The sequence below is a fragment of the Ranitomeya imitator genome, chromosome 2, assembly GCF_032444005.1.
Source record: "Ranitomeya imitator isolate aRanImi1 chromosome 2, aRanImi1.pri, whole genome shotgun sequence".
NCBI lineage: Eukaryota > Metazoa > Chordata > Amphibia > Anura > Dendrobatidae > Ranitomeya > Ranitomeya imitator.
This window is the reverse complement of record NC_091283.1, coordinates 110,582,761-110,604,698: the sequence shown is the minus strand read 5'-3', so window position 1 is coordinate 110,604,698 and position 21,938 is coordinate 110,582,761. Positions and strand designations below refer to the sequence as shown.

Below are 21,938 nucleotides of genomic sequence, written 5' to 3'. Positions count from 1 at the left end.
CCCTATTCTATACAAGAATGCATCTATCTACATGCAGAGTACACCTGAACCTAACTGCAAGCTGCAAAGCACATCTGCCTAACTATATCTGACTATAGGAGCTGCATAAGGCTTAAATACTAACACAAACATAAGATGCATTAAACCTTTATAAACGTACCGAGATCCGTTAGGACAGGGGTAAGAAAGTAAGCGAGACAGGAGCACGTGTGCCTCTCTGCAGATCTCAGGAAAAATGGCTACTGAAGCTTGTCTTCACAAGAAGAATGTGGGCGGAACTAACCCATAAGACATTGCTCTTAGGAGGGAAAGGTTGGTAAACAACATGAAAAGTAGGCAACTGATGACCTCCAGTGGCCACAACTTGAATAACATGATAATTAACTCTGCACATTAAGATGGGCAGAACACCCCCATAAAAGTGAATCCATTTTAAAATCTACATCTCTAAATGAATTTATCTAGTGGTGCAGTGATCATATTGACCTCACATGTGTGTCACAGAATTTTATACCATTGGGCAGTGAGGTAAAAATAAATACATTTTTAACACCAATATTTTGTTTTCACTCCAGATTTTACATTTTCTCACTGGGAAATGAGTAAAAATGGCAACAAAATTTGTTTCACTCGGGAGGGAGGGAGCGCCATTTGCCTCTTGGAGTGCAGATTTTCCTAGAATAGCTTGCGGACTCCATATACAGAGCCCTGAAGTACTAGAAGAGCAGAATCCCACCCTCAAGTGACCTCAGTTTGGAAATTATACCTCTTTGGGAATTTATCTACAGGTGTAGTGACGATTTTGAATCCATGGATGTTTTCCAGAAACAAGCAGTTGTGAATGTTGCTGAGTGAATAAATGACAGTCTGCCACTGTAGTGCACAGTACGTTGTAGTCACCAGTACGTTGTAGTGCCCGTACATTATGCCCAGCTCATGCTTCTTAAGACATGCACCGGTAAATTAGGCGGGCTGTCTTGACTACAGAAATGCCAAGACATAATGCTTTTCCAGAGCCTTGTATTACCAGTAACGTGGAAGCTCCCTATATTTCTATTGACAGATGATGGACCTGAGTGGGGAATTGCTTTTTTGTGGATTGAGTTGAAGCATTTATTGGAAAACATTTTGCATAATGTTTGGAATCATATTTATCCTGTGCTTTACGCTGAGCACTTATATCGGGGTTTCCATCTAAATCTCCAAATGACTGATTCAAATGAAATCCCCGAGGGTTCCATTCACTATGATGATGCAACAGAGTAATTCTGGACTCCATCTAGCCTTTGGAGTCCTTCTTTTCAGAAGTGCATAAAACTATGGCTTTTATGCATGCCTAAAGAGACGATACCGTCGAATCACAGGTCAAACAGCGTCCACAGTAACTCCATCTGCCTCATTTTAGCGAATCTTCCGCTGTGGGTTCCGTCTCAATCACGTATTTCAAAGATTTACACAGAAACCCCGGCATAAGTGCTCAGTGTAACATAGTAACATAGTTAGTAGTAAGGCCGAAAAAAGACATTTGTCCATCCAGTTCAGCCTATATTCCATCATAATAAATCCCCAGATCTACGTCCTTCTACAGAACCTAATTGTATGATACAATATTGTTCTGCTCCAGGAAGACATCCAGGCCTCTCTTGAACCCCTCGACTGAGTTCGCCATCACCACCTCCTCAGGCAAGCAATTCCAGATTCTCACTGCCCTAACAGTAAAGAATCCTCTTCTATGTTGGTGGAAAAACCTTCTCTCCTCCAGACGCAAAGAATGCCCCCTTGTGCCCGTCACCTTCCTTGGTATAAACAGATCCTCAGCGAGATATTTGTATTGTCCCCTTATATACTTATATATGGTTATTAGATCGCCCCTCAGTCGTCTTTTTTCTAGACTAAATAATCCTAATTTCGCTAATCTATCTGGGTATTGTAGTTCTCCCATCCCCTTTATTAATTTTGTTGCCCTCCTTTGTACTCTCTCTAGTTCCATTATATCCTTCCTGAGCACCGGTGCCCAAAACTGGACACAGTACTCCATGTGCGGTCTAACTAGGGATTTGTACAGAGGCAGTATAATGCTCTCATCATGTGTATCCAGACCTCTTTTAATGCACCCCATGATCCTGTTTGCCTTGGCAGCTGCTGCCTGGCACTGGCTGCTCCAGGTAAGTTTATTATTAACTAGGATCCCCAAGTCCTTCTCCCTGTCAGATTTACCCAGTGGTTTCCCATTCAGTGTGTAATGGTGATATTGATTCCTTCTTCCCATGTGTATAACCTTACATTTATCATTGTTAAACCTCATCTGCCACCTTTCAGCCCAAGTTTCCAACTTATCCAGATCCATCTGTAGCAGAATACTATCTTCTCTTGTATTAACTGCTTTACATAGTTTTGTATCATCTGCAAATATCGATATTTTACTGTGTAAACCTTCTACCAGATCATTAATGAATATGTTGAAGAGAACAGGTCCCAATACTGACCCCTGCGGTACCCCACTGGTCACAGCGACCCAGTTAGAGACTATACCATTTATAACCACCCTCTGCTTTCTATCACTAAGCCAGTTACTAACCCATTTACACACATTTTCCCCCAGACCAAGCATTCTCATTTTGTGTACCAACCTCTTGTGCGGCACGGTATCAAACGCTTTGGAAAAATCGAGATATACCACGTCCAATGACTCACCGTGGTCCAGCCTATAGCTTACCTCTTCATAAAAACTGATTAGATTGGTTTGACAGGAGCGATTTCTCATAAACCCATGCTGATATGGAGTTAAACAGTTATTCTCATTGAGATAATCCAGAATAACATCCCTCAGAAACCCTTCAAATATTTTACCAACAATAGAGGTTAGACTTACTGGCCTATAATTTCCAGGTTCACTTTTAGAGCCCTTTTTGAATATTGGCACCACATTTGCTATGCGCCAATCCTGGGGAACAGACCCTGTCGCTATAGAGTCCCTAAAAATAAGAAATAATGGTTTATCTATTACATTACTTAGTTCTCTTAGTACTCGTGGGTGTATGCCATCCGGACCCGGAGATTTATCTATTTTAATCTTATTTAGCCGGTTTCGCACCTCTTCTTGGGTTAGATTGGTGACCCTTAATATAGGGTTTTCATTGTTTCTTGGGATTTCACCTAGCATTTCATTTTCCACCGTGAATACCGTGGAGAAGAAGGTGTTTAATATGTTAGCTTTTTCCTCGTCATCTACAACCATTCTTTCCTCACTATTTTTTAAGGGGCCTACATTTTCAGTTTTTATTCTGTTACTATTGATATAGTTGAAGAACAGTTTGGGATTAGTTTTACTCTCCTTAGCAATGTGCTTCTCTGTTTCCTTTTTGGCAGCTTTAATTAGTTTTTTAGATAAAGTATTTTTCTCCCTATAGTTTTTTAGAGCTTCAATGGTGCCATCCTGCTTTAGTAGTGCAAATGCTTTCTTTTTACTGTTAATTGCCTGTCTTACTTCTTTGTTTAGCTACATTGGGTTTTTCCTATTTCTAGTCCTTTTATTCCCACAAGGTATAAACCGCTTACACTGCCTATTTATGATGTTCTTAAACAGTTCCCATTTATTATCTGTATTCTTATTTCTGAGGATATTGTCCCAGTCTACCAGATTAAGGGCATCTCTAAGCTGGTCAAACTTTGCCTTCCTAAAGTTCAGTGTTTTTGTGACTCCCTGAAAAGTCCCCCTAGTGAAAGACAGGTGAAACTGTACAATATTGTGGTCGCTATTTCCTAGATGCCCGACCACCTGCAGATTTGTTATTCTGTCAGGTCTATTAGATAGTATTAGGTCTAAAAGTGCTGCTCCTCTGGTTGGATTCTGCACCAATTGTGAAAGATAATTTTTCTTGGTTATTAGCAGAAACCTGTTGCCTTTATGGGTTTCACAGGTTTCTGTTTCCCAGTTAATATCCGGGTAGTTAAAGTCCCCCATAACCAGGACCTCATTATGGGTTGCAGCTTCATCTATCTGCTTTAGAAGTAGAGCGCAGGATAAAAGTGATCTGAGTCTTAGGCCGGCTTCACACTCAGCGTATGAAAATACGGTCCGTATATTACGGCCGTAATACGCTGAAATGTCCCGAAAATAGTGGTCCGTAGCTCCTCCGTAGGCAGAGTGTGTCAGCGTTTTTTGCACATGGCATCCTCCGTATGTAATCCGTATGGCATCCGTACTGCGTGGTTTTCTCGCAGGCTTGCAAAACCGACATACCGCTATAGAAATGATCCATGTGTCCCAAAAAGAAAAAAAAAAAATATATATATATATATATATATATATATATATATATATATATATATATATATATACTGTCTATATATATATATATATGTCAGTAGACACATATATGTATTTATATAAATATTTATTCCAGCGCTATACAGCTTGAAAGCCGGTAATTCAATTACCGGCTTTTTCTTTCTCCTTCCTAAAACCCGACATGATTTGAGACATGGTTTACATACACTAAACCATGTCTTCTCTCCATTTTTTTTGCAGATTCCACACTACTAATGTCAGTAGTGTGTATCTGCAAAATTTGGCCGTTCTAGCTCTTAAAATAAAGGGTTAAATGGCGGAAAAAATTGGCGTGGGCTCCCGCGCAATTTGCTCCGCCAGAGTAGTAAAGCCAGTGACTGAGGGCAGATATTAATAGCCTGGAGAGGGTCCATGGTTATTGGCCCCCCCCTGGCTAAAAACACCTGCCCCCAGCCACCCCAGAAAAGGCACATCTGGAAGATGCGCCTATTCTGGCACTTGGCCACTCTCTTCCCATTCCCGTGTAGCGGTGGGATATGGGGTAATGAAGGGTTAATGCCACCTTGCTATTGTAAGGTGACATTAAGCCTAATTAATAATGGAGAGGCGTCAATTTTGACACCTATCCATTATTAATCCAATTGTAGTAAAGGGTTAAATAAAAGACAAACACAATATTTAAAATTATTTTAATGAAATAAAAACAATGGTTGTTGGAGTATTTTATTCTACGCCCAATCCAGTCACTGAAGACCCTCGTTCTGTGAAAGAAAAAACATAATAAACCAACAATATACTTACCCTCCGCAGATCTGTAACGTCCAACGATGTAAATCCTTCTGAAGGGGTTAAAACAGTTTGCAGCAAGGAGCTTTGCTAATGCAATGCTACTCCTCGCTGCAAAACCCCGGAGAATGAGTCTAAATATAGATCAATGAGCTATATTTAGCTTCATTTGCAGTGAGGCGCCCTCTGCTGGCTGTTCATAGATCGTGGGAAATTACCTAGAAAGCCTGGCTATTAATATCTGCCCTCAGTCACTGGCTTTACTACTCTGGCGGAGAAAATTGCGCGGGAGCCCACGCCAATTTTTTCCGCCATTTAACCCTTTATTTTAAGAGCTAGAACGGCCAAATTTTGCAGATACACACTACTGACATTAGTAGTGTGGAATCTGCAAAAAAAATGGAGAGAAGACATGGTTTACTGTATGTAAACCATGTCTCAAATCATGTCGGGTTTTAGGAAGGAGAAAGAAAAAGCCGGTAATTGAATTACCGGCTTTCAAGCTGTATAGCGCTGGAAAAAATATTAATATATATACATATATGTGTCTCACTGACATATATATATATATATATATATATATATATATATATATATATATATATATATATATACCTATTCTATGTGTACACATTTATTCTACCTATTCTACTGTAAGCTGTCAGTGTGATATTTCTGTACACCGCACTGAATTGCCGGCTTTTCTCTCTAACAGCGCTGCGTATTTCTCGCAAGTCACACTGCTTGTCCGTGTGTAATCCGTATTTTTCACGCTTCCATAGACTTTCATTGGCGTATTTCTTGCGCAGTACGGTGACAAACGCAGCATGCTGCGATTTTGTACGGCCGTAGAAAGCCGTATAATACTGATCAGTAAAATACGGCAGATAGGAGCAGAGGCATAGAGAATAATTGTGCCGTATTTTTTGCGAGTTTTACGGACGTAGTTTCTGCGCTCTTACGTCCGTAAAACTCGCAAGTGTGAAGCCGGCCTTACTGTGATCTTTGGGAGACAGAAAGAAAGAAAACAACAGCAGGTGGAATTGATTTTATTTTTTACCCTGTTCCTCGTGCGGTATAAGTGATTAGGCAACTTTATTCTTTGGGTCATTGCAATTACATAGATACTAAATTTATATCGGGTTTTTATATGTGGCTGCTTTCACACACTAAAAGACGTTTTTTATTGCAAAAACTGTTTATGCATACCCATATTTGGATATCTATAATTTTTCTATATTTTAGCTGACAGTCATGTGAGGACTTGTTTTTAGTGGGAAGAGTTGATGTTTTTATCGGTACCATTTTTGGGCACATGATTTTTATGATCGCTTTCTATTCCGATTTTTGGGAGCCAGAATTAACAAAAACAGCAATTCAGAAATTACTTTTCTTATGCCGTTCAGAGTGTGGTAAAATTGATAAGGCAGCTTTATTCTTTGGGTCAGTACGATTACAGCAATACCACATCTATAATTTTTTTAATATTTTGGCGTTTTAAAAAAAACTAATTTGATAGAAAAAATTATTATTTTTACTTCGCTTTATACTAAGAGAGATAACTTTTTTATTTTTTCACCGATAGAGCTGTATGGCAACTGTTTTTTTTTTGTGGCACAGATGACTTTTCAGAGGTACCATTTTTATTTACATTTGTCTTTGTGATCGCGTTTTATTCCACTTTTTGTTTGGCGGTATGATGATAAAGCATAGTTTTTTTTTGTTTTTTTTTATGGTGTTTACTGAAGGGGTTAACTAGTGGGACAGTTTTATAGGTCGGGTCATTCCGGATGCGGCGGTACCAAATGTGTACTTTTTTTTGTTTGTTTTTACATAAATGCATGTACTTATTGGATTAATATTTTATCTTTTTTTTCTTTATTTTGGGATTTAAAAAAAAATATTTTTACAATTTTTAATACCTTTTTTTACATAGTTTCAGGATGGGACATCAACTTTCCTGTCCTGATCACTGATCTAATACTCTGCAATGCTTTTGCAGTGCTGGGCACTAGAACAGTGCATCACAGGCAGGGGGGACGTGTGTCAGCTCCTGCTCTGAGTAAGAGTCTATGGGCCACTGTCTCCGGGTGACCCCGCAGCCATTTTCGGCCTGGGGTGACCATGGAAACCATCGGTACAACACGATCGCAATTGCACTATGCCGATGGGAGCGGAAAGGGGGTCCTCCCTCCCTCTGCGATGCCCATCGATATCGCTGTCAGTATCGACAGTGGCATCGGATGGGTTAAATGCCCGCGATCGGTGCTAGCACCGATTGTGGGTGTTGCTGCAGGGTATCAGCTCTCATATAAAGCTAACACCAGCATTTGATGGTGGAGGCGCTGAGTGCGAGCCTGCAAGGTCGGGGAAAAGTACGGTATATGTATGGCGGATTGCGGGAACCCAGCTCCCGCAGCGCTGTACACGTATGGCACATGTCAGGAAGGGGTTAAAATACATGTAACACACAAACCTGATTTAAGCAATAGGTCATTTTCTGTTGAGACACTTTTTTTTTGTAGCTGGTAATTTACATTAGATAAAAAAATCATCCAAACTCACCAACATCGATAGGATCAGATGTCAAGATGTTTATGGAGGTGTCTTTACTCTTCCAAGACCACACATGCTGGAGGAAAGTAGGATCAAGTATGTTCGATTTCAACATGCTGATATTTTTCCCCATGTAGGATGATAAGCCACTGCAAGGCCTTTCTTATGCTTATTGCTTTATAAAAATGCATGTTTGCATACTACATCTGTTGTCTATTTTCCTGGAACATCTTGGACACTGGTGGATGCATAACTGCACCATATAGTGGCACTATCATATGAATATAATAGGCCAGAACATACACTCACACACTAAATATACTCTTTGCTTTGATATAAATTAAGACATGAATTAACCCAATTTGTAAAGTAACAACAAAACAAACAGTAATACCGTTTCCAGTCTCCAGTGCTGAATGTCCCGTCATGTCTTCCCTCTTGGGTTTACTGTCTGTTCCACCCTGTTCTTCATCAGAGGATACCGTATCAATTAAAATCTGAACCCTGCTATAAAGTGACTCTGATACTTCTGGTTTGCATTGTGGAACAATGATTTCCTCCACAGAGTCTGCTACGTCTGACAAAGAAAGGGTTGGCTGCTTGTCTTTTGGAGAAGAAGTAGGCTCTTTGCCAACGGAAGAAGCTCTCACTGGCAGCTTTGATTTCTTAGAAGAGCGGCTAACTCCACTGTTGTCCTCACTGTGTGAGGTTGTCCCATTACTTTCTGATACAGAGACACTTCTAGAATTAGACGAACCCTTGCTTTTGGCATAGGTTGATCTTGGTATTGAAGATGATGATGGAGTTTTTCGATGTGGAACCACATGGACCATTTCATCTTCGCTGGAGGACACAACTTGGGGTCTTTGCGAGAAATGCTTCAATCGATGTGCACTCTCATGCAAAGACCTCTCCTCAATTTTAGCTTTTGTGGTGGATTGCATAGGAACTGAGTGATTTGTCGGAGACTCATCTAAATTCTTTGCATCTTCTGCTTCTTCCTCCAAATGGCTGAGACTTGCATTCCCTGAATTCCCAGCTCCTTTTTCCCAAAACTTTTTCAGAGACTTAAATTGGTCTTTGTCTAGCATGGGCTCTTGCTCTCCTTGCATCTCTTTCATTGAATGGACTTCAAAGTTTGAATTTGCTTTGACATTTTTAGGCAAATCTATTTCGGGTGAGGATAATCCTGACTGTGCTAATGTTTCTGCCTTCTTTGAACTGATGCTTGAATGATTCAATTGTGGTGAAATGTCAGTCTTCAATGCTTCTTTGCTTGTTTCTCTTTTGACTGGTATCTTACTTGGACTTTGACTTTCTTCTTTTGGACTTTTTTCAGGAGAAGATATATTTCTGGGAAGAGGAATAGGTTTTGATATTGAATTCTTATTTTGTGCGCTGCCCTCTTGCAAATTACTTCCATCGTCACCTATAAAATTATAGAATACATAAATCACAAAACTAAACACAATTTGACAAAATAAATATATGGTGCTTCAGGAAGACTACTTAAAAAAAGCAACACTTTAAATCATTGTAAAGAGGTTAACGCTTAGTCTTTCAAATTAACAAAATTCTAAATTAAAATTTCCCAAAAAATGTATATACAGTATGTTAGAAGCAAAGTCGATGTCCATACATTATATTAAAAAGTTATTTTTAATTATTCCTTACTGGAAGATTTTTAACACCGAATGCATATTGTAAGTTAATCACTACAACAAAGAGTAAGACTGGGGGGTAAGTTAGAATTTGGTCAGATAGTGTGGCGGCACTGCAGCCAAACCGCCACCCACAGCAGCAGGCCAACACGCATATGAAACAAAATTGTGCGGCAACTAGCCATTGTGTTGGGCGGCATTTTGGCGATATGCAACCATCCCCACTCTTAATCTGATGCATTTAAGAAATAGTTACATGTTAAAATAAAGTACTGTGGTAGCTAGAGAGTTGTGGTGGACAGAGAGCATATTTTTATTAACCCTCTATTGTCACTTTTTTTTTTTAGTTTTCAGATATCCTTCTTGCTCCTGGTATACTGAAATACCATACAAGAGTAAATAAGCATGATGCCTGCATCTTCTATTACATGAGCAATTAGTGATGAGCGAACGGGTCTTGGATAACATGTTATCTGAGCATGCCCGGCTGTTATCCAAGTATCTTGGGCATGTTCGGATAATATATACTCGAGTCCCCGTGGCTGCATGTTTTACTGTGGTAGACAGCTGCCACACCAGTGCAGCCCACCACCAGGTAATCTCACATACCTTTATAGGACACATATATTTTTGCACCCTTGACTTGCACGCTTGTGACATGTTTATGCAATGACATTCTCGAAACTTCGTGTCTAGAAGTGCTTATTGATTTAGTGCATTCTATATATCTTCAACACATCTTCATGGTTTCCTGGTGTGCTTACCTCATGTAATCACATTACCTATTATCACCCATCACCACTACATTATATACAATTGCATTTAATGGAATTACTCAGTACCTTTGTATCTGACTGTTAGTACAAGGAAAATGGTACCTCTTTTCTGGTGGTCTTATGTATTTTTTTCTGTGATTCATCATTTGCCCCTATGTGGTATGTTGCTGTACTTTTCACATACTTATTCTCCAATTGTATGTGCAGGCACCTCCGTTAGTTGTGCCATCATTTCACCAATTGTTCTAATAAAGGTGTTTTATCTTTTACCTCTTGTTCACTGAGTCGCGACCTATATTCAGGTCTTCTATCGGTTTCAATGACAGTACAATGGGTACAGGGGCCTCCCAGCTCTTCATGGACAGATTAGTCTGGCAATGGCTCTCTCATAGAGACCTGTTATGCTGTGCTATCAGGCAACACAGTGTGCAGTAATCAGCGCACATACAGTGATATGGCAATAACCCAAAAACAATAGAACAAGCTCTGAGACGTGGAATCTCTGCAGACTGCAATACCTGAACCTATCCTCACACAACTAAAAGCAGCAGTGGATTGCGCCTAACACTACCTATGCAACTCGGCACTGCCTGAGGAGCTGACTAGCCTGAAGATAGAAATACAAGCCTGACTTGCCTCAGAGAAATACCCCAAAGGAATAGGCAGCCCCCCACATATAATGACTGTTAGCAAGATGAAAAGACAAAACGTAGGAATGAAATAGATTCAGCAAAGTGAGGCCCGATATTCTAGACAGAGCGAGGATAGCAAAGAGAACTATGCAGTCTACAAAAAACCCTAAAGCAAAACCACGCAAAGGGAGGCAAAAAGACCCACCGTGCCGAACTAACGGCACGGCGGTGCACCCTTTGCGTCTCAGAGCTTCCAGCAAAAGAGAATAGCACAGCTGGACAGAAAAAACGGAAACAAAAACAAAGTAACACTTATCTAGCAGAGCAGCAGGCCACAGGAAAGATGCAGTAGCTCAGATCCAACACTGGAACATTGACAAGGAGCAAGGAAGACAGACTCAGGTGGAGTTAAATAGCAAGGCAGCCAACGAGCTCACCAAAACACCTGAGGGAGGAAGCCCAGAGGCTGCAATACCACTTGTGACCACAGGAGTGAATTCAGCCACAGAATTCACAACAGAGACCACAAGAGCATTTGGCATTCCCTTGTAGGAAGCAGTCGGGGGTGGGGGGGGGGGGGGGTTAGTTATAGGCTTGGGAGGGAGCCGTGTCCCCCAATGGAGGCTCCAAGAAACAGATTTTACGGTAAGCAACAAAAATCCTGTTTTCTTTATCGCCTCTCATTGGGGGACACAGGAACCATGGGACGTCCCAAAGCAGTCCCTAGGGCGGGAAAAACAGACTTCCATCAGGTCAGAGGACTCGCCACTGCACCTGCAAGATCCTTCTGCCTAGGCTGGCGTCCGCCGAAGCGTAGGTATGGACCTTGTAAATTTGGCGAACGTGTGGATGGAAGACCAAGTTGCCGCTTTGCAAAGCTGTAGGGCGGAAGCCCTGTGGTGCACCGCCCAGGAGGCGCCGACTGCCCGGGTCGAGTGAGCCTTGATCCCAGGAGGGGACACTCTGTTCTTGACCCGGTAAGCCTCCAGATTTGCCGTTCTGATCCAGCGAGCAATAGTTGCCTTAGAAGCCGGTTGGCCTCTGCGCGGGCCATCAGGAATGACGAATAGAGAATCCAGTCTTCCGGAAAGTGGACGTTCTATCCAGGTAGATCCTCAATGCCCTGACGAGGTCCAGCTTGTTTAAAGATCGCTCCAGAGGATGAGTCGGAGCTGGACAAAAGGAAGGTAGAACGATATCTTCGTTGAGGCAGAAGGTGGAAAACAACTTAGGAAGAAAGAAAGGCGGAGGCCTGAGGACCACCTTGTCCTGGTGGATGACCAAGAACGGAGGACGGCAAGACAGGGCCGCCAACTCGGAAACGCGGCGGACAGAAGTGATGGCCACAAGAAAGGCCACCTTCCGAGATAGGACTGACAGGGGAATCTCCCTGAGAGGCTCAAAGGGGAAAACCCTCAGAACGTCCAGTACCAGGTTTAAATCCCATGAATCCACAGGGGCCCTGAACGGAGGCACAGCGTGGGCCACTCCTTGAAGGAAGGTCTTAACCTGTGGTCGGGAAGCTAAAGTCTTCTGAAAAAGGATGGAAAGCGCAGAGACCTGGCCCTTCAGAGAACTAAGAGCCAGGCCCGAATCCAGTCCTGCCTGAAGGAAGGCCAAAATGGAAGGCAGGGAAAAGGACATAGATGAAACGCAGTTGGACTTGCAACGACGGAAGTAAGCTTTCCAGGTATGATCGTAGATCCTGGAAGACGAAGGCTTCCGAGCCTGAATCATGGTGTGAATCACCCGGTCCGAAAGGCCGGACGCTCTTAGAACTGCGGTCTCAACAGCCACGCCGTTAAACTGAGCGACCGAGAATTCGGGTGGCAGATCGGACCCTGAGACAGCAGATCGGGCCTGTCTGGAAGGCGCCAGGGAGCGTCCGCGAGAAGATTGACGAGTTCCGCGAACCAAGCTCTCCTGGGCCAATCCGGGGCGATCAGAATGACCGACACCCCTTCCGCTTTGATCTTCTTCAACAGTTTGGGAAGTAATGGAAGGGGTGGGAACAGGTAGGGCAGCACGAACTGTGACCAAGGAATGGCCAGAGCGTCGACGCCCACTGCAAGAGGATCGCGAGACCTGGAGACGAACTGCGGAACCTTCCTGTTCATTCGAGATGCCATGAGATCCACGTCTGGAGCCCCCCATCGAAGACAAATCTGATGGAAGACCTCCGGATGCAAGGACCATTCCCCTGCCGCGAGACCCTCGCAGCTGAGGAAGTCGGCGGCCCAATTGTCCACGCCATGGATATGCACCGCGGATATCACCGGAACCGTTGCCTCTGCCAGAGGAGGATCTTGGATACCTCGACCAAGGCCAAGGAGCTCCGAGTCCCCCCTTGATGGTTGACATATGCCACCGCCGTGGCATTGTCCGTCTGGATTCGGATTGGAAGGCCCCTGAGAATCCTTTCCCAGTGACGAAGGGACAAAAAAATGGCCTGATTCTCGAGGACATTGATCGGCAAAGTTGACTCCTGTGCCGACCAGCGGCCCTGTACAGTTAGGTGGCGAAACACTGCACCCCAGCCGAGCAGGCTGGCGTCCGTCGTCACCACTTGCCAGTGAACTGGAAGGACCTGCCCTGGGAGACGAGAGGTGACGTGAGCCACCAGTTGAGAGACCGTTTGACCCCGGGAGAGAGTCGGATCAGGCAGTCCAGGGAGAAGACAGACATGTTCCACTGAGAGAGGATGGCTTGCTGGAGAGGTCGCAAGTGAAATTGGGCGAAGGGAATTGCTTCCAATGTTGCTACCATCCTCCCCAAAACCTTCATGGCCGATCGGAAGGAGGGAGACTGAGGGCCCTGGAGCACGCGTATGTCCCGACGAAGGATGGATCTCTTGTCTTCAGGAAGAAAGACCTTGGTCTGACAAGTGTCAAAGAGCATGCCCAGAAAGATGATGCGCTGAGAATGAATAAGGCAGGACTTCTTCCGGTTGACCAGCCACCCGAAACGGGCTAGAGTGTCAAGAACGATGGACAGGCTTTCGTGGGCCTGAGAAAAGGACGGAGCCTTGATGAGGATGTTGTTGAGGTATGGAAACAGAACCAGGCCTCTGACCCTCAAGATGGCCATCAGCGCCGCCATGATCTTCGTGAAAACTCTTGGGGCGGTTGCAAGACCGAACGGCAGGGCGACGAACTGAAAATGTTCCTGAAGCACTGCAAAGCGCAGGTATCGGTGATGTCTCGGAAATATCGGAACATGGAGGTAGGCATCCTGAATATCTATGGAACACAGAAATTCCTGATTCTCCATGGAAGCAATTACTGAATGAAGGGATTCCATCCTGAAGTGCTTCAGACGAACTCTCCTGTTCAGCAATTTGAGATCCAGAATGGGATGCACCCTGCCGTCTTTTTTCGGTACCACAAAAAGGTTTGAATAGAAACCTGTGAACCATTCTTTTTCTGGGACGGAAACAATCAACCCGAGGTGGTTCTTCCAGTCCTGGACCTGGAGGATCTACCCTGGGAGTAGCGAGGCGGTGTGGAGGAAGGGGCGGAGTCAGCCGAGATGGCGCCAGTGGGTGGAGAGTGCAGGGCACAGTTTGTCGGGCGGGAGAAGTAGGAGGACGAGAGTGGCCCCCTTTAGAGTTAGACATTTTGAAGAGGTCCCTGAAGAAAATGCCAGTGGGTTAGGGGAAAATGGGCAGAGGGGGGTGTCAGTCTGCAGTGCAGAGCTACTCAAGGCAGACAAGAAAACTGATACCAGGTTGCTGCAGGCCTGGAGGAAGATGTCCCGCTTGCGGTGGATCTCCGGAGAAAAAGTGGAGCTCCTGCCCTGGTGCTGCAATCCGCGCAGATGGTGTGCTGTGCCCTCAGAAATGAGCGCTCTGTGGAGTTCTCTGGCGAAAGTGCGGGGCACAATGTGGAAACTCCTGCCCTGAGTGTCAAAGAAAGCCCGCCCGACGAAACGGAAGTGGGTGGAGCGCGGCACCAAAAGTAGGCCCCGGGAAAAGCCGGGGACAAACCATGGTGCAGGCGCTGCCCGGCCTGAGAGGCACGGCAGCCGCAAGGCCGCCGCATAGAAAGGGAAGCGCCGCCGGTCGCCGGAAGTAGGCCCGCATTGGAAGCCGGCGACCGCTGTAAAGGACCGCGGACCGCGAGTCAGCTCTGAAGGTACGGCCACCGGGGGAAACGGCGCGGCTGTCTGTAAGGGGGCCGCACCTCAGAGAGCAAGGATGCGGCCGCAGGCAAGGCAGTGCGACTGCCTGTAAAAGTGCATCCGCCGTGGAGGAAGCAGCGCAGCCGGTCATCAGGGCCGCCGCGCAAAGGATGTCGCCCAGTCTGCTGCAGAGGTCCGCGTCAGAAAAGGTGCGGCCGCAGTAGAAGAAGTGCGGCCGCAGAAATAGCAATGCGGCTGCCTGTAAGGCGCCGCACAGAGCAAAGATGCAGCCGCAGGAAAGTAGGGAAGCGCCCACATCTCCCCCGCTGCAGAGAATCCGCAGAGATCCCCCAAGGAGAGACCGACAGGGAGGGAAAGATACTCACCTAACATCCCACGCCGTCCGGTACTAACCTTAAGAAAGTAGTAGACTGAAGAGTATAGTGCCAGTCGGTGGGGTGTACACTGCAGAGGAGGAGCTAACTTTTTTATTTGCATAGTGTCAGCCTCCTAGTGGCAGCAGCATACACCCCATGGTTCCTGTGTCCCTCAATGAGAGGTGATAAAGAAAGACTAATGTGCCACTCATGTTCTTCATAGGGCATGTACAAAACATAAACATAGTAAGCAGATAATCTAGATAGAATGCATACACAAGAAGTTTTCAAACACGTCACCTTGTTCTGGAAAGTTTCTTGTCTCACAAGATGACGATAGGTCTTCAGTAGTTACACAGTCTGTTTTATTATCATTTGGGCTTCTCTGTAAAAAAGTTACACAAATAATGCTATGAGTGGCTGGGCAAGTAGCAGAGATTTGTGAGGCCAGTATTTCCTAAAATCTTATAATTTGGGTCATTTCTATTGTGAATATTGGGGAGTAAAAATTTGAAGGGGTTTTCCAGAATTGCAAAATCTTTGCTGTTGTTCCAAAAACAGCACCACTCCTAGTCACAGAATATACATTCTTTTGTAGTTCCACCCGGTCAGTTCCAACAGTGCAGGGTAATATTAATAACAGGTACATGTCAATATTATAAACAAACACGGCGCGGTTACTTGTAGAAAAGCACCCTTGATTTTCTGGGGCTGTGTTCACATTCTGCGCTACTGCATGGAGTTGCACAGTGAAGCCCACCTGCAGGGGTGAATGAGCGCAGGATTTGGCGGGTAATGGCTCACTCATTGGTGGCTGTAGGTGGGCAATGCGGCAGTACCGCGGCATGCCAGCCGAACTCTGCAATACCTCTTTTAAATACCTACTATTAAATAGCACATTCTTTAATTTATTTTTTTTTTTTTCATATGCACTAGTACTAGAGGGAACAAAAAAAACACAAAGTAAAAATTGATGCTTCCTGGAACACAAATGTAATATAATTTTTTACCTGTTGGACTAGTATACGGGTCAAGACAGGATTAAGGAAAAGGATGATCGCCCTAAATGTAATTACTGTTTTAGATGAGATCTATTTTACTTTTTTCTTTTCTACATTTTTCGATAATATGCAAGATACACTGCTCAATAAAATAAAGGGAACACTTAAACAGAATATAACTCCAAGTAAATCAAACTTCTGTGAAATCAAACTGTCCACTTAGGAAGCAACACTGAATCAATTTCACATGCTGTTGTGCAAATGGAATAGACAACAGATGGAAATTATTGGCAATTATCAAGACACACTCAATAAAGGAGTGGTTCTGCAGGTGGGGACCACAGACCACATCTCAGTCCAATGCTTTCTGGCTGATGTTTTGGTCACTTTTAAATGTTGGTTGTGCTTTCACACTCGTGGTAGCATGAGACGGATTCTACAACCCACACAAGTAGCTCAGGTAGTGCAACTCATCCAGGATGGCACATCAATGCAAGCTGTGGCAAGAAGGTTTGCTGTGTCTGTCAGCGTAGTGTCCAGAGGCTGGAGACGCTAGCAGGAGACAGGCCAGTACACCAGGAGACGTGGAGGGGACCATAAGAGGGCAACAACCCAGCAGCAGGACTGCTACCTCAGCCTCTGTGCAAAGAGGAACAGGAGGAGCACTGCCAGAGCCCTGCAAAATGACCTCCAGCAGGCCACAAATGTGCATGTCTGCACAAACGGTTAGAAACCAACACCATGAGGATGGTCTGAGTGGCCGATGTCCACAGATGGGGGGTGTGCTCACAGCCCAACACCGTGCAGGATGCTTGGCATTTGCCACAGAACACCAGGATTGGAAAATTCGCCACTGGCGCCCTGTGTTCTTCACAGATGAAAGCAGGTTCACACTGATCACATGTGACAGAAGTGACAGAGTCTGGAGACGCCATGGAAAGAGATCTGCTGCCTGCAACATCCTTCAGCATGACCGGTTTGGCAGTGGGTCAGTAATGGTGTGGGGTGGCATTTCTTTGGAGGGTCGCACAGCCCTCCATGTGCTCTCCAGAGGTATAGCCTGACTGCCATTAGGTACCGAGATGAGATCCTCAGACCCCTTGTGAGACTATAAGCTGATGCGGTTGGCCCTAGGTTCCTCCTTATGCAGGACAATGCCAGCCCTCATGTGGCTGGAGTGTGTCAACAGTTGCTGCAAGATGAAGGCATTGAAGCTATGGACTGGCCCGCCCGTTCCCCAGATCTGAATCCGATTGAACACATCTGGGACATCATGTCTCGCACCATCCACCAACAGACATGCACCACAGACCAGTCCAGGAGTTGGCGGATGCTTTAGTCCAGGTCTGGGAGGAGATCCCTCAGGAGACCATCCGCCGTGTCATCAGGAGCATGCCCAGGCGTTGTAGGGAGATCATACAGGCACGTGGAGGCCACGCACACTACTGAGCATCATTTCCTTGTCTTGAGGCATTTCCACTGAAGTTGGATAAGCCTGTAACTTAATTTTCCATTTTGATTTTGAGCATCATTCCAACTCCATACCTCTGTGGGATATTAGTTGTGATTTACGTTGATCATTTTTAGGTTTTCTTGTTCTCAACACATTCCACTATGTAATAAATAAAGATTTACAACTGGAATATTTCATTGAAGGATATCTAGGATGTGGGATTTTAGTGTTCCCTTTATTTTTTTGAGCAGTGTACATCTATGAATGATCTTGTGATAAAGAGTAGAGATTGCAGTTCTGCCCCAAGATCCCATCAAGGTAAACAGCATTTTATACCCAAGTGTTTTACACATAACTAGTCACAGTTTGCCTTCAGAATGGTGCCGACATTGGTCCCTATTGATTATACCATCCAAGCAAAATAAGCAACACATTCAAACACATTTATCCCATAGTTACTTGCCTTTTGTGGCACATAAGGAGAGGATGATTCAGGTTCTGAGGAGGAGTCTATCCTGAGCTGAGGCACGCCAGCAGTCCCATCAGAATTACCACCAATGGTACTGAAAGTGAAAAAGTATGATAGAGGCTTAACAATTCCTAATCCTTGGCTACAACAGACCACAATTTGTGAGAAGTTAAGGCATATTTATATATGCACAGTGCATATGGAAAGTATTCAGACCCCTTTACATTTTTCACTCTGTTTCATTGCAGCCATTTGGTAAATTCAAAAAAGCTCCTTTTTTTCTCATTAATGTACACTCTGCACCTCATCTTGATTGAAAAGAGCAAATGTAGAATTTTTTGCACATTTATTAAAAAAGAAAAACTGAAATATCACATAGTTATAAGTATTCAGACCCTTTGCTAAGTATTGAGTAGAAGCACCTTTTTGAGCTAGTACAGCCATGAGTCTTCTTGGGAATGATGCAAAAAGTTTTTCACACCTGGATTTGGGGATCCTCTGCCATTCTTCTTTGCAGATCCTCTCCAGTTCCGTCAAGTTGGATGGTGAACGTTGGTGGACAGCCATTTTCAGGTCTTTCCAGAGATGCTCAATTGAGTTTAGGTCATGGCTCTGGCTGGGCCAGTCAAGAATGGTCACAGGGTTGTTCTGAAGCCACTTCTTTGTTATTTTAGCTGTGTGCTTAGGGTCATTGTCTTGTTGGAAGGTGAACCTACAGCCAAGTCTGAGGTCCAGTGCACTGTGGAAGAGGCTTTCATGCAGGATATCTCTGTACTTGGCCACATTCATGTTTCCTTCAATGACAACCAGTTGTCCTGTCCCTGCAGCTGAAAAACACCCCCATAGCATGATGCTGCCACCACCATGTTTCACTATTGGGATTGTATTGGGCAGGTGATGAGCAGTGCCTGGTTTTCTCCACACATACTGCTTAGAATTATTACCAAAAAGGTCTATCTTTATCTCATCAGACAAGAGAATCTTATTTCTCCTAGTCTGAGAGTCCTTCATGTGTTTTTTTTTTTTAGCAAACTCTATGCAGACTTTCATATGTCTTGCACGGAGGAGAGGCTTCCGTCAGGCCACTCTGCCATAAAGGCCCGACTAGTGAGGGCTGCAGTGATAGTTGACTTTGTAGAACTTTCTCCCATCTCCCTACTGCATCTCTGGAGCTCAGCCACAGTGATCTTGGGGTTCTTCTTCACCTCTCTCAACAAGGCTCTTCTCCCACGATTGCTCAGTTTGGCTGGACGGCCAGGTCGAGGAAGACTTCTGGTGGTCCAAAACTTCTTCCATTTAAGGATTATGGAGGCCACTGTGCTCTTAGTAACCTTGAATACTGCAGAAATTCTGTTATAACCTTGGCCAGATCTGTGCCTTACCACAATTCTGTCTCTGAGCTCCTTGGCCTAGATCCTTTGACCTCATGATTCTCATTTGGTCTGACATGCACTGTGAGCTGTGAGGTCTTATATAGACAGATGTGTGCCTTTCCAAATCAAGTCCTATCAGTTTAATTAAACACAACTGGACTCCAATGAAGGAGTAGAGCTATCTCAAGCAGGATCACAAGGAAATGGACAGCATGTGACTTAAATAGGAGTGTCTGAGCAAAGGGTCTGATTTCGTATGACCATGTGATTTCAGTTTTTCTTTTTTAATAAATTTGCATAAATGTCTACATTTCTGGGTTTTTTTCAGTCAAGATGGGGTGCAGAGTGTACATTAATGTGAAAAAATGAACTTTTTTGAATTTACCAAATGGCTGCAATGAAACAAAGTGTGAAAAATGTAAAGGGGTCTGAATACTTTCCGTACCAACTGTATAGAAGTGGCAAATTATACATAGCAGGTTTCACTCTGCAAGGTTATTCATGGAATGCAATATAATAACAATCTCCCCTATGATGTGTTCATTAACAAACTTACCACCCCCCTTGACTATATTAGTATCATTGCATTTGTATTCCCACTGGTATCTGGGGCAGCACGGTGGCTCAGTGGATAGCACTGCAGCCTTGCAGCACTGGAGTCCTGGGTTCTAATCCCACCTTGGACAAAATCTGCAAGGAGTTGTATGTTTTCCCCGTTTTTGCATGGGTTTCCTCCGGTTTCTCCGGTTTCCTCCCACATTCCAAAGACATACTGATAGGGAATTAAGATTGTGAGCCCCATTGGGGACAGCGATGATATGTGCAAAACTGTAAAAGCGCTGCGGAATAGGTTAGCACTATATAAGATTATTATTATCTGCATGAATTGAGAAGTTTACAGAAAAAAAGAAGGTCTCTTCCCTATTCTGTCATCCCCTGAGTTCCTGTGATAGAAAAGTACGGTGCTCTGTAGTATAGAGAGGTGGCTAGCGCTCTGATCTCTGGATGGTAACGTAGGTTAACTATGGAGAGCCACAGGTCTCAAAGCAACTCCATGGCATCTATCCCCTTGGATGAAGTACAGAGTTCCATGAAGACATGAGAGAATATCATACACTGTATTTCCCTGTCCATGTACTACATGAACAGCCATTTATGTGCAGGTGAAATGTCTAGCTAGCAAGGTTTCCACTGTCAAAACATCTGCAGCTCTAACTCAGATCATCTGCGGCTCTAGCCTTACTCATCTGCAGCTCTAATGCGAATCAACTCTAGCTCACGCATCTGTGGCTGTAGCCTTACTTTTCTGCACCTCTAACCTTACTCATCTGCAGCTCTAAAGTGAATCATCTGGAGCTCTAGCCTTACTCTTCTGCAGCTATAGCCTTTCTCATCTGCAGCTCTAACCTCACGCATCTGCAGCTCTAACCTCACGCATCTGCAGCTATAGCCGTTCTCATCTGCAGCTCTAAAGTGAATCATCTGGGGCTCTAGCCTTACTCTTCTGCAGCTACAGCCTTACGCATCTGCAGCTCTAACCTCAAGCATCTGCAGCTCTAACCTCACGCATCTGCAGCTCTAACCTCACGCATCTGCAGCTATAGCCTTTCTCATCTGCAGCTCTAACCTCACGCATCTGCAGCTCTAACTCGAATCATATGCAGCCCAACCCCTTCAATTCGTAAAAAGAAAAAAAGATGGCCATATTTGACATTTTCATCCTGCTGCTATCTAATGTCTATGGCTGGTGCCACCTTTAGTTCTCCTATAATAGAGCCGTAATTCCCAATATAATCTGTTAGTCTGTTAAAGTTGCTGAGGAAACCTATTATATCAAAGTAGTTTTGTCCTAGAATGTTTAAGAGCTACTGTACTAGGCTTTGTTAATTTTTGTATCTTCATGTGAAATTACCTTTGTGGTCCCTCAGAGTCATACTCCGCACGTGTGGATAGATTCCATATCCCTTCTTTTAAATTCTCCCCTTTTCCATTCTTTACACCTAATTGTGAAGTTAAAATATGGATTACATGATTTAATTGTAATACAATTAATGTACAAATCAAAGCAGATGATACTTTTTTTCTATCTACTCTGAGGTGCTCAAGTTTATCAATTGTGAAGATTAGAATGAATCAGCATTAGATGTGCCCATTATATTACCTGGAAACATTTAAGCATTGCAAACTGAGGAAAAGACAAGAATGAATATAACTATGGATGGAGGACTGAATCTCTGAAATGTGATCTTTACTTTCTGAGCCTTTCAAATCCCTCCTAGAAGGTGCTAGATTGTATTACAACTTGACAAGCCATTGTATCTGTACAAAGTAACATTTGCGCGGTTGAGTTCTTCTACTTGGAAATTAAACCGTTGAGAAAGCTAAAGGGAATCTGTCAGCAGCATGATGTAGGGACAGAGACCCTGATTCCAGTGATGTGTCAC

General features: G+C 44.1%; 1 protein-coding gene across 2 annotated transcripts in view; it reads right to left on the bottom strand.

Annotated features, from left to right (window-relative positions):
- The window catches only part of LOC138662044 (synaptotagmin-like protein 2), a 184,540-nt gene that overhangs the window by 48,468 nt on the left and 114,134 nt on the right, over window positions 1-21,938 (bottom strand). For both annotated transcript variants that reach the window (XM_069747151.1, XM_069747150.1), the window contains exons 4-7: window positions 21,407-21,494; window positions 18,116-18,215; window positions 15,499-15,583; window positions 8,028-9,062 (exon numbers count right to left, since the gene is read on the bottom strand). In XM_069747151.1, coding sequence (XP_069603252.1) covers window positions 8,028-9,062; window positions 15,499-15,583; window positions 18,116-18,215; window positions 21,407-21,494 — 1,308 coding nt within the window. The remainder of the gene's footprint in view (window positions 1-8,027; window positions 9,063-15,498; window positions 15,584-18,115; window positions 18,216-21,406; window positions 21,495-21,938) is intronic.